The 14,069-nt window shown below is 41.0% G+C and overlaps 1 protein-coding gene across 1 annotated transcript in view; it reads right to left on the bottom strand.

The window, feature by feature from the left end:
• Positions 1-10,883: 10,883 nt before the first annotated feature.
• Positions 10,884-14,069, bottom strand: part of igdcc4 (immunoglobulin superfamily, DCC subclass, member 4) — a 48,008-nt gene continuing 44,822 nt past the window's right edge. The window contains exons 17-20 of the mRNA XM_008283937.1: positions 13,450-13,552; positions 13,128-13,308; positions 12,808-12,936; positions 10,884-12,022 (exon numbers count right to left, since the gene is read on the bottom strand). Coding sequence (XP_008282159.1) covers positions 11,489-12,022; positions 12,808-12,936; positions 13,128-13,308; positions 13,450-13,552 — 947 coding nt within the window. The 3' untranslated portion in view covers positions 10,884-11,488. The remainder of the gene's footprint in view (positions 12,023-12,807; positions 12,937-13,127; positions 13,309-13,449; positions 13,553-14,069) is intronic.

Here is a 14,069-nt window from a genome sequence, read left to right as displayed (position 1 = left end):
TATTATATTATTCTCATTTAGAATATAGCCCAGCTGTAGCTTGTCATCAGTAATCAGTCTAAACAGTTTTTAGCGGGCAGTTAGGTTCACTCTACTGGAGATATATTAGATAGTGTGCTGTTTATGGCTCAGCAATAGCAGAAAACATTGGATGACAAAGAAGCCAACATTTAAAGCTGTTCCTAATTTGAAACTTTAATTCGGTCACATCTGTTACATTAACCGAGCCTCTTCACCACAGGGTTGTAATGGTTGAACTACAGTGACAGCCTGCGTAAGATGTACAGCAAATTATTTTTAATGATGTTCTTGATGCTCTTTGGGATGTGACGTCAATGGCGGGCTTGCCTCACTGTCGTCCTTGTCTTTTGCCACGAGAAGCTGGCAGCGACTTGTGAGTGAATCTAGATAACGGTCGAGTGCTATGTGATGTGCAGCGCGCAACGCTTACACATACTTGGAGTGCTGTAAAAAGTGGGTCACCCAGCCCACTGAGATTCAGCCTGTACCATTCACTGATGTGGAAATAAGTCTCCTGCATCGGGCCCAGCTAGCAAGGCTGCACTACCAAACGCTGCCACAGTCAGCACCCAGCTTTACACAACACAAACGTCCACATTTTCGCTTTTAAGGCCAAACTAGTCATTGTTATGCAACACCAGCCTAAAAAATGTATAAACCTACACATTATTATCACTATTTAAAGAGACTGACCATAATGTGTGCTTTACTCTGGAGACATTTCACTTGTACTGGATGATAAACGAAATCTGTGCACCAGGATGGGGCTGTTTTTAATGTGATTATTTAGCCTTGAGGTTTTTTTTTTTACCACAAGATGCACCACATTCCCATAAATTATATTCTTTGTCCAAGGAATGGCTTCATGTCTTTGCTATCTCAGCAAATATGAGGTAATTCTGTCATATTCTATCATATTTCCTGTGTCTTCATGACAGTTATGCAGACAGAGAAATCTACCTCGAAGACTCTCATGCAACTCACATAGTGCGGATAGAGTTAGCCACATAAACTTGGCTGTCACTGCTGCTGACAGTCTGCAAGACTGTCAACTTTGCATTGCTGGCAGGCACAAACACTGGAAGGATGAATCCCTCGAGTTTAGGGAACCTGTGTGTTTATATAACTCTGTCAGACCTGGTGTAATGTATGCAGAGATTTGAGCTCCTGCAGCTCTGACATCAGGTCAGAGTTGGATATAATGTAAGGGCGAGTAAAACCCTTGTCGGATGACTGATGGCCATGAGCCAGCGCTACTCTCAGCAAAACCTCACTGGCAGGCAACATGCAGGCTTTAATCCACATGCACCGCCGAAAGCTAGAAGTTTTCATTGCCACGGTTGGCTCACAACTATAGCTGGATCAACTTGCTGTTGGCCCAACGTAAAGCCAGTGAGACGGGCTTACTGTCAGTCCATTACCAGATTCAAGGCATCCACCTACTGGGGCATCTTATAGGCCATGGAACAGAATGGTTTGAACTGAACAAAAAGGGAAAATAAAGGATAGGAACGAAAAAAAGGAAAAACAAAACTTAAGAGAGCAACATAATCTGAATCATAAAGCTCCTGTACTGGCACTTGCATCATTTTACCAACATAATGAAACTCTTCCATCCAGTGTGATCAACTGTCTTCACAAGGGAGTCAAGGATCCACTAGAAATAAGAGCACAACATCCTCCCCCTGACTGTAGTGTAAAAAATTGGTATACAGTGCATTTTAAAGCCGTTTCCCCTCTGGGGTCCAATTGTGGCCAGCCAACAGTGAATGGAGAGCCGTACACAGATCTCAGGGGAGCAAAGAAGCTGGGGCAAACAGTCCAGAGCCATTACTGACAGCTCCCTGGTTCTCTCTGCCAGCCATGCCCCGGCGAGTTCACCTTTTACAACTACTTTATAGGGTACATTAAGGCTTATTGCAAAGCACACAGGATTGAATATAATTTCAGATATATGTAGTTCAAATAAAGCAGATGACTTCCTCCACATTCATCCTCCTCTCAAATCCCCCTCTCCCTGACTTCATTCATTTATCTTCTACCTCATCCTCCCTCATTCTCTTTCTCCTCGGGCTGTCTCTGTTTAGTTTGGGGAATATTTGATTGGCAGGTTATAACCCGCAGTGGGGCTGACATTGAGAAAACGTCTTATCTGTAAGTAGCGTTAATTCTTACAGTAATTTCAGAGAATAGCTACATGAATGCAGGGGAAGACAGTGAAGTCAAGTGTAGACGATGATGGACACCAAAACTGGGACATAGATGTGCTTTCATTTTTTTAAAAGGAAATGGATTAAGATTCAAGCATACATACAGCAGAAAATGAATCCCAATATACAGTCTACAAAGGATGCACTCTTATGTACATAGTGAAAGATTTCCCTCTCTTGTTTTGCTTTATTTAATGGCAGGCAGGAAGAAACACAACAGACATGGAATGACTTTCAGGTAAGGTCATACGCCAGACCTGTGCCCATGATGTCACCACCACATGTCGTACATCCCACTTACACACCAGGAGCTTTTTTTATATTGGGTTATAAAGCAGAAAAAAGGGAATGCAGACAATGTAATGCTTTTAGTGTAAGAGGTAGAAGGTAAATGAGCCCATATCCAAACATAAATAAACAAACCTAATGCTCGTAATGCTTAGAAGGTTGTATACATGCTGTACATGTACAGACTGGATGGTCTTGGTGTTTATTTGTCTGGCAAAGATGATAAAAACACAATAGAATCACCACTAGGGTCACTATAGCTGATGTTATTAATAAATAAGCATCCACTCATTTTGTCTTCATACAAGGGCATTTTGTGGTTTCTCATTTGCTCCTGGTGTCTGAGCCTTTTGTCTTTTTATTTACAGTGGCTACCTGTTACCAGAACCCCCACTTTCTACAAAACACAAAGATCAATTTGCAAAAACACTTGCCAACCCAGGGGTCTCCTATTGTATGCTTTCAACTATCAGAGAGCGCGCACAGTTCAGCGGCGAACCTCTGAAAGGTGGAAATCGTAGTAGTGTAGTAGCAGGAGCAGGAAGAGGCAAGAATGAATGGGCTGATTCAAGAACTTCACACAGTTATTTCCCCACAGGCAGCGAGCTCTACCTCATTAGTACAGCCCTCACCTGACTCTGCGCTCCACTCGCCTGCCTCTCTGATGAAATATGAGGCACGCTGAACTAGCCCAGAGACCACGCCACCGCTGGAGGACAGAAGCACAATGCACACAGTAACAACACACATTACATATTCAGACAGGTGCACTGATGAGTACGGTAAAGCACGAGGATGCACGCCTGAATCTGTTGATACGCTTGTGCATGGGCGTGTTGCATTGTGCGTTCGTGTGTGTGTACGTTTGTCCCCTCCTATGCAGAGGAGCCTCACCCACTGATTAACAGTGATGAGTGGCTGGAGATAGCGAGGCCGACCCCTCTGTCGCTCAGCGAAGGCTTTTATCTAACTCCTCAGAGGATTCTGCCATGTGATGTCGCTTCAGTGCTCCTGTCTTAACTCCCATGCCCTCATCTCACCTTATTATCTCCATCGCCCCTCTCTCTCCAAGGCTTTTTCTTAATGACTGTCTGTCGCTCTCCCATGCGCACCCATGCACTCTCAGGATTACTCATTCACCCATGATACACGGACGCATGCATGGTCACAAGGAGTTATCACGCCTTTTGTATTTTAATTATGTTCTTTGTCCTCTCTGTAACAAGAAATGCTTTTCTTTTCTGTTTTTCTATTTATACACAAGTAGATGTAACATCACACTGTAGGAATGCTAAATAATTTGTACATATAAGCACTCATCCATGGCCACACCAGGTATCAGGTCAGAGCAGTACAGGAGCAGGCAAACAGTCTCTCCTAATGGGAGTGGCACCAGGTTAGTGTGTGGCTTCTCCGTAAGCAGTGGGAATGGCCACACTGCCCCCCAGTGGATCATTTCTAAGTTGCAACTTTAAGTATGACTGATTATTGTCCTGAGGCTGTGCTGGAGTGAAAAGGGTGGGCTATAAAGCAGCTGAGGGCTGCTGTTAACTGCCTAAAATGTGTGTCCAAAGGGAAGCTGGGAGGCCAGGTATTACTATGTAGGATTTATTTAACTGTAGCTTACGCCCCAGAGACATCCTACTTTGTGTGTAACCCGACTCAGATGAGCTGGAGCAGCAGGATTTGGAGTGGGACTTCTGCGTTCCACTCCCTGTGATTATTTATGTAGTCTACAGGAATGATCCACTTTGTATAATTTCTCTGATTTACTCAGCACAGAAAAGCCCTGTGAGTTACAGCATGAACAAAATACTACAGTCTGACACACTGAAGACAGAAACCGCTCTCATAAACATGATCAGATATGAAGCTACAGCTGCCTAATAGCCGAATAGCTTAGCATAAAGACAGGGTGAGCAGCTAACCTCGTCTGCACAAAAACAAAAAAGCCAACAAAAATAAAATTAACTTACCAGCACCTCTAAAGGTCTATCATCCACATGTTGCAAATACTATTAAAAAAACATATTGTGATTTTATAGTTCAGACTGTTTCTTTAACAGGAGCAGTAACTTCTTGGTGACTTGTAAGCTAAGCTAACTGGCTGCTAACAGTATCTTTAAATGTACCATGTTTATTAGACTTCTCTTTATATGGCAGTAAATAATTACATCTGAACATTGCAGCAAATAAATAAATAATATATAAAAATAACTATATTTGTATTTCTATGCTTGTGTAAATCAAGGCAAAGCAAAACACCAAAAAAAATTCACAGCTAGGTCCGTCACGATATCAGATTTTGTCTACACAAATTTAATGCCCAAAAGAATTTGCAAAAATAATATTACTGTAATATCTGTATAAAGTTTGAAAAGAAAAAATTTGGACCTTGGCATTCAAATTCATTTCTTTGTTTGTTGTGTTTTTCGTCTTTCTTACACCTGAATGACACTAAAAAAAAGTAAGTGCAGGGAAGAGAAAAAGCTCTGTAACCATAACGAGCTGCTGGAATATGAACCAGATAGTTAATGTGGCTAGAATATTTCCGATTTTATCATGTGTGTATCGTTACTATGATATCAATAAAATAAACTAACTAAAAAAAAAGATGAAGCCTGTCTGTCTTACTTCTAACTTCAATGACTCTTTTTCAAAACAGATTTTATGTGCATTATGCAATACGTCTGTGATTATAAAACAGCGTAGGTGGACATGTTCATTTTTTTTGGTTAATTAGCTTCATTATTCCTGCATCACCATTCATCAAACTTTCGGCAGAGCTCCTTATTCTGTCTCTCAAGAAGACTGAAGAAGATTAATTTTAATCTCAGAATGCAAACAAGCACAGCCCTGTATTATAACATAAAGGTCAAACTGATTGGAATATGACAAGAAATAACCCACATAGGCAAGCTCCCCGATATTACTGAAAAAAAAATCATTTTGGGGATGTAAATGTCAGAAAAAGAAGTGAAATTGCCTTTGGAGTGAAAGAAAAATTCAACTCATGCTTGCACAGTTTGGCTGAGACATCAAGAATCACACTGAGTGTTGCTTCTATCTTTCCTTGATGTTTATTTACAGAAGAGAAGTTTTTCACAGTTGCTGTGAGCTTTGACATTTTCACATATGGTAACACAGTGGAAATATTTCTACAAACCACAAGTACTACCTATCCTGTGACCGATTCATCTGAACAAGCAATGTTTCTATCACAAATCATGGCCACAGTTGCCATGACTAACACTGAGTAATCCATCTGTCGTTTTACAGACTACGAAAATTGCACTTCTAGAAATGTAAAGATGACAGTCCAAAGTTGCTCATGGCCCAAGAAGAAGTGCTAATCTATTAAGTGCTCCTACGATTTGCTCCTACAGTGGCGTCTGTGATGGATGAGGTCTTTGCTCGGCACACAAATTACAAAGGTGTCTGAGTAGCTGCAGAGCGTCGCTGGTGGCACATGACCACAGAGTTTGAGTCTGTGCTTACACATTCTGAGAAGCAGAACTGAGCTGGTACGCACAAAACTAGAGAAGATGTACCAAAAAAGAATGAAAGAAAAAAAAGAAGAAGCACAACAATGTAACATCACTGGACAAAGCAGCTCACCATAAAGCACCAGAATGTACAGAGAAAAGCCAGAGAGACAGAAATACACTGAGCAGTTTGTACAAAAAAAAAAAAAGATATCTGTGCATAAGTTTCCTTGATTTACTTTCCAGAAGGACAAAATGAGGCTTTGTTTGACAACAAATGACATGTATCTGAGTTGGATATGCTGGCATGATCCTCTACAATTTTATGCAAAGATGGGGCACCTGAGTAGAGAAGAGACCATTATTTCTAGAAATGGTTAGTCTGCACTGAGAGGTATGACCTGCCTGGGGAGGCTTTAGTCCCTTTAGCCCTTCTCCCTAAGAAATCAAATAACTGACTCCTACCCCTACTTTTTTGCCCTAAACTCTTTTAAAAAGTTTGTTAATACCTACTACTGCAGAATAACAACTTTGATTACTTCTATTCTCCCCTCTTCCCCTCACTTGTTTACCCCTTCAGTGCAAGACGAGACCATCCAAGTCGCTGTAATGAGTAAAACTCACACTGAGGTAAAACGAAACATCAGTCCCACGTTCTATGAAAAACTTGACTCACAAAACAGGATGCCTATGTTCACATGTTCTACGTGTTACAAAGTGTGCAGTATCAAGAAACTGATCAGAATCCATTCGATGAGTTACCAACATGAGGTATACTGTTTTAATAAAACCCTTACAAAAAGAGGATGAAATAAACACAATTATCAAAGGTAAATATCATCTCTACAAAATAAGAGCATGAGTAATTTTTCCTCCCCACAAATCTGATTGTTCTAGCCAACAAAAAGGTGAACAAAAGGAAGAAAAAAAAAAAGAGTTACATATGTTATAGAGATAGTGGTTAATAGAGCTCCTATAAGGAGAGCATACATACTTTATGCTGGAGGGCAGGCTTTCTGCTGATCCCCATTTCAGATCCTCTGTTAGCTCCACACACCATAATAATCCACTACTGCATCAAGACTATAAACACAGACAACATGATCTGCTTTAAATCAATAATTTGTGGAAAAATGAATACAAAACTATGTCCAGCTAAGGTCTTACATTAGATTTTGGCAGCTACAGTATTATGACATCTAACTCCTTCATCACAGATGTGATAGTGTCTTTTTTTTTTTTTTTTTTTTGTGACTGAATAACATCCAAAAACTTTCAGGCCTAAATCAACTAATTTTCTAACGTGTTAAATGTCCGTGAGAACCAAATGGTGCAGTGGTGTAGAGAATTGACTTTCTCTATTACCGGGCAGAGAACAATCAGCAAATAATATGCACTTTGTATGCAATGACAAGAGATGCTGACAGAACAGCTGCTATGTGAAAAAGCAAACGGTGTAAAAATGGCCATGCTGGGTGAGAGACAACTTGATAAACTCAATACTCAGAAGATTAACTTTAGTAATTGACAATTTACTCAAAACACTACCTTGATTTACTGTCAGGATTCACTGTCCTCCTTTCACTTGGTCACAGTCCGGGTAGTTTTGTAAACACTGCAGCTTTAGAGTCTGCAAATGCTGTGGCGGCTGGAGGAACTGAACCCATGTCTGGATGAAGCCTGTCAGGAACACAGTCTGGGCTTTTAGCACTTCTCTTCTTAAGGTAGCATGGCTAGTCATGGCTGACCTGGACTGAGCGAGGTATGTTAAAGATATCAAACTGGAATGCTTTTGAATGCTTCTTTACGGGACTCAGCACGTTACACGCTTGTGAGAATGATGAGGATTAATATCAGTAAAGAACCGTATTGGTAAAGAACCTGGGTCAAAAGTATACATACATAGTTTTCGGCAGTTTGCTTTAAAGGGCAAATGATTATCAAACCACAGGGCAGAGAGCTTTGGCTGCTTTACCCTCCATACATTTAAATGATCACCTCGATCGATGATGTCACAGCAGGTGTTTTACCTCCAACAGTGATGTAAACCTGCCTTGACATCACTGATTGGAGCGTGGCCACAAATAAAACAAGCTTGTCGTTGTGGATTGATGAGCTGAGTAGTGCAGCAGCAGTTTTCTTGCTATGTGAGCTTGCTGTGGATTTGCCCTTTATATATACCATTTAATGGTGGTTTGCCAAATAGCACAAGCCAGTGAGTGCTACACATTTTTTTTTTATAATTACTATATTAAGGGACATAATAAATATTTCTCTGACAGTTGTTAAAATCTAAATTTTCCACCTATTTACCCCCCCAAAATGTCCAAATTACATTTGACCCAGGTTTATTAAGAACATTCACTTCTGTCCGTAAATGACTGCTACTGCAGTAAAAAATAAAAACAAAAATAAAAACACGTCAGTCTTGTTTTGATGTTGAGTAAATACATGTCAAGGCTAAAAAAATAAGTCTCTTTGAGGTACCAACCATGCATTTTGTACAGAAAATCAGGAACAATGAACGTTTTAGAGCAAACACAATTATGTTGGTAAGAAACAGGTTGAGGATGTTTCATACAAGAACCATTTACATTTCTACTGCTGATGTATTTTGAGTTGAGCTGGTGAGAATTTTACAGTTGCATGAATGTGAGTACAAACATGGGCACGATAGAAAGGGTTCGTCTGCTATCGTTACACTGCTGGATGACTGAAAGAAAACCACCTGAGAGAAGATGAGACATAATGAACAACAGGGCTGGACTCAATTGTTCTGCCTAATTTTTGAAGTTCATTTCAATCATATTATCGTTGTTATTTTCTACAAACTGATCCGAGCCTTTGCAAGCCTGCAACTGCCGTATCAGTCAGTTTTTAACGCACTCATACAAAGCAATGGTTGTCCTTTGTTTCCACCACAACTGTAGTGACTTAAATCATCGTGTTATCCGTCATAAAGTTGTCTTTTTGATGTGAAGCACCAAGTGAAATCAAAACCGACTCACTTCCATTACTTACTGGTAATAAGTTTAGCTGAGATTTTGCCACGAAGTCATGTGCTCGTCCGCCTAAGATATCTGTAAGGTTAAAGTGTGGTGAATACAACCTGTTGTAGCCGCATGCTAACAGCTAACTCATTAGCCAACTTAGCTGAGCTAGCACCTGTCAGTGACAAAAGCTTTCATTCCGCCATTTTGCTTACCATTGCACACAAATTTGGTAAACGGTCGAAAATTATTGAAGAAAAAAAAAAGATGCTTGTCAAATTAACAAAGTATCTACATGGCTGTTAGCAGCTTAGCTTCGATGCTAACATGACTAGATGTTCACATAATTTTGAATATGTACCTGTATTTGACTGTAGTTTCATTCATGTTTGCACACCGTAGTGTTTATTTTTACTATAACAGAGGTCGAATACTGGTGACTGGCGAAAACAACTAATTAGCTACGATGGCGACCTCCATTTTGAACTTTCCAGGGGTCTGTTTCACAAAGCAGGTTTAGTGAAAACTCTGAGTCTTCACTAAAGACTCAGACTCAGAGTTTTCACTAAACCAACCCCAATTCTTAAGGGTCGGCACTATCAGGAAGGAATCCAAAATAAACTGTTGTAGTAACACTCGTTGGCTGTAGGTGGCAAAAAGAAGCCACTGCCTTCCTTGCTTACAGTTGATGCCACTTTGACTGGAAATCGCAAATGGATGATAGCGGGTAGACCTACAGTTTCAGGTGCTTCACATCAAAGCCACTGGTTGTTCATGCTTTTGGTAGGTACAGAATGTTACAGTGAACAACGCACTGAAGAGATATAACTTCCTGTTTTGACGTAATGCAAGAACATACAGTCAGTGTCGGACGATTATTTCTGCAATGCTGAAAGGCTGTAAAATCAGACAGGTTCAGAAAAAGATCTTAAAAAGGTGCTAGATACATGAAACTAATAAAACCACACTGGAAACCATCCTGAAAAGAAATGAGGTAGTGCTGTTGATAAGGAGTAGGGATGCACCAGTCCGTCTTTTACACTGCTTAACCCAATCCTGACTCACTTTGTTTAATGTAATCATTTATTACTTGTTAGCAGAAATCTATTTCATTTTAATCAAAGGAGAGTAAAGGGGCACTTTGATTGATTTTTTTCCTCATTTTTCATCTTATGAATGCAAAACCTTTAAAAAATAAAATAAGATTCTGACATGCTAGCAGAGAAAATAATTGTAAACATTTTCTCCTACAGCTGGGACCAGATGGGCTTGAAAGTTGAATTTCCCTTCAATTTAAACCATTTTGCAAAACCTTCTATACCAAGTTAAAACCAGGCTCCAGCATCTTGACAACAGTATGGACATTGGTGCATCCCTAACTGGGAGCAGAAAAAGGAGAGTGGTCTACAGATGGATTGTAATATCTCCTCTAGTTCTCCCACCAACATAATTAAACCGATACCAAAATCAACACGTGAATACTTTGATTCCAAAATGAGATATCCACCATCTTTAAAAGAGGAAGAAAAAAAAACAAACACCTTTTACTTTTCAATTAAGTGTCCCTGGTTTACAAAATCACACCACCTGGATATATGGCATTTTGGAAAAGAATACTTCACATGTACCAAATCTGTATACTCCATATCATTTTACATTTTCAGTGTTTTGTTTTTTTTTATCCTTCATGTTGACATGTTTTGTAACTGTACTGAATATAATCATATATAGAAATATACAGAGGTTATAAACGCACCTAGAATAATTAGGCACCTGAGACCCCCACACTCCAGTCAGGAAATGTGTGTGAATGCGTGTTTATGCATGACTGTTTGAATTTGTGTGACGTATCAAGGAATTTGCTATTATTGTAGCTTTCTTTGTGTTTTTCAGTGTGTGTCTGTGTGTGCGTGTGGACCCTGAGACAGCAGGAGGCTGGAGAGAAACACAGGTGGTCTGCACTCTCAGAGTGTGCAGATACTCTTTAAGGCTTATTCCTCAGTGCCACTGCAAAGTAGCATCCACACAACGAAGCCCGGGGAGACCCTCCGCTTCCAATCCTCCCATCGACGATGATAGCCTGTTGAAGTGCTCACTCACTCAGGGAACGTTCCTGGCTTTTTCTCATTCCTGAGTGGAGCAGAGCCATGTGCGACACAGTGGGAATAGCCTCCTCCAATCCACTTCCATCTGCTTGGTTAAGTTAATTTTTTTTTCTTTTTCTTTCCTATGGACAGGAAAGTTACCCAGAGGAAAGTATGGTTGCAATGCTAGAGAATGCATACCCATATACAGTACTCTACCACTAAAAATATACTGTATATGTATACCGTATATACACACGTATGAAACAATGGATTCAAAGTACCTATAAAACTTTGCAAAGAAGAGAAAGAAATCCAATAATGAGGTGCATAAAATAATCCGTAGGGATTCTTCCTGGGCACATAAAAGAAAGTCAGTCTATGCGTGGCTGATGCCCTACATGCAGAGGCTATGGGCACAGATAACTGTGTGCTGCTGAGGTAGAGTGGACAAGGCCGGAGCTGACAAAGGGGGCAGGGGACCGTCCAGCAGAGATGGCCTTCCCCGGTGCTGAAGGGCAGTGTCTGGAGTCCCCGTTTTCCAGATGCTCTGACCTCAGCACAGACCTCACAGTCTTAGGCGAGTGGAAGCCATTGGTCAGCCCCATGTCCTGCTGTGGCTCTGTGTCTGCAGGCGGCTGGTGTCCTATACCTTCTATCTCCCCGTTGTGATTAGCCATCAGCTTTATTGAGGGAAGACTCGAGGGGCTTTGGGCCTGTGATAGTTTTTCTAGAGGTTCCTCCTCTGCTGGCGGACTTGCCAGGAGAGGAGGGGAATATCTGTCCTCTGATAATGAGGGTCCCCTGGTGGTGTTGGACTCCTTGTCCCGCTCACTGCACTCCTCCTCTTTCTCCCTCCCAGGATCTGACAGCTCAGAGTGAACAATGACTTCTGCCTCGACCTGGTTACTGCACAGGGATGTACACAGGCGATCTTCTAAGCCCTGCAACAAAACAATGTCACTGTTAGTTGTTTTCCTATTAGTTTATCTCGCTGAGCAACTCTGAGTCCATTATAGTTCCTCTGTACACATCCCAAGGGCATGTGCTGGTGTAGGGGATGAATGTTTCATCTACTCCTATGTAAGCCTCAACTGTTGGTGTGTCCACCTAACTAGCTTTTGGCTGTAGTAGTGAGTGTTACTTCGAGGGCCAAGGAGCACAGGTTAAGTATTAATACTAGAACTAACAAGCTTCGCCCTTCAATACAAAGACAATTTTTACTTCTGTGTTTTCTGCAATAGGTGGGTATTCTAATTTTTAACCTGTGGAGTAAAAACTTTAGCCTCAGTCTGCAATAATCTCATATATGGAGGCCAATGCATATTTAATACCACATGCATAGTATTCATGCAATAAGCCAGTCAGCTGCAGACAATAAAAAGTCATTTCTTGGAGCAAAAATTAATCTAGCTTTGGCTGATATCTGCCAGCGACACCTGTCACATCAGGCAGCAGAATCGATGGTCACCAGCCAGAAATGAGATGCTGCTTTTGTTTACCTCTTTCCGAAATCAAGTTTTCTGTTTTTTTTAAAATAAGATTGCATTTTAGTGGTTTGTCTGCCACTGTTTAGATCTAAATTGCATTGACTATGAGGGGTGTGACTTATTAGTCTGTCAAGAACATATATGATTTTAGCCAGGGATGCTAAAGCTAAAGCTGTTTGTCACTGGCTGACCGGCTACAGTAGTTCATGCAAGTTGTTGTGTTGTGTTTCTTCAATTACCGTGCCGTTATCTGTAATTAGCATGTTGAGAGCTCCATTGATGAGTGCTGGAGAGTCTTCTGTTATGGTGTCTCTGTATCTAGTGATTCTGTTGGCCCAGTTATGGCTCACAGAGCCGTTCCAAGCAGCCTGCAACATGAACACAGTGAAAGCATCAAAATTAGGTCTATTATCTCTCTATCAACACGTGAAAATAACAACAAAAAAAAAAAACACAGAGAACATCCAAGGCCCATCTGGAAATGAGTTTTTCCCTTGCAGGTTTCGACCTTGGGTTCAGGTGCGGGGGCATCCTCCCCTTCCCTTGGATTAGCACTTGCCATCAGACTCTGTTCCTCTGGGGCCTCTGCTGGCGGCTGACCAGACTCTTGGCTGCCGAGGGGCATTAATGTCTCCAACTCATGACTATCGCTGCACTCTGGCACGGTGGTGGGAACAGGGCAGCCTCCTCTCCTGTACTGAGGCGTCATAGCTGTGGAGTCCAGGCCTCTCGATATCTCCCTATTTGATGCAGTGGATGTGAGGGATAGAAAAAAAAAAAGACTGAATAATATGCAGGTTTAGCTTTTTGTTGTTTTAATAAGGAGTGTAATAGGTAACATGCATTGGTGCTGATCTACTGATGCTGTGCAGTTACTGTACCTGGATTTGCTGTTACGAAAGCTGAAACACATGCAGAGGAGGATGCATATCAGTCCCAGACACACACCGACTATGATGCCTGTCACTGCATGGATATCCAGCTCTGTTAAAATATCAAACAATATGCAAAAAAAAGAAAAAAAATTTAATGAACACAAACAACAAGCAGGCCTTTAAAGTGGCAGAAATGTAGCCAACCCCAGATATATACACCATATTAATTTTCACATTTGATCTATTACTCATAATAGAAGTCCATCCAAAAAAAAAAATTATAGGAATTATAAAAACACATCGTGACTGAAATACTACTTGGCACAGGTCTGGCATAAAGGGACTATTAGAAGTGACTGATTCCTTCATGTAAGGTAAGGTTACTGTAGCAAAGAAACACAAGGCAGCATTGAACAAGGGAGAGGCAGACCTTCATTGATATTCATTTATGCTGGGTATCTTTGGCAGTCTGGATTAGGAGAGGAGAGGAAACAGATGGCAGAAGATCTCACCCACCCACCAGCCACCTCAGTCCCATTCACACTGCATACTGGTAACACTATTACAGCTCATGTGAACAAAATAAACCTGTTACTCTGCCTTTTTATTAGAGTTTTGCTTTTCAG

Source organism: Stegastes partitus, unplaced genomic scaffold (assembly GCF_000690725.1).
Source record: "Stegastes partitus isolate 25-593 unplaced genomic scaffold, Stegastes_partitus-1.0.2 Scaffold333, whole genome shotgun sequence".
Classification (NCBI taxonomy): Eukaryota; Metazoa; Chordata; class Actinopteri; family Pomacentridae; genus Stegastes; species Stegastes partitus.
The sequence above is the reverse complement of the archived record's forward strand: the minus strand, read 5'-3'. Positions and strand labels throughout refer to the sequence as shown.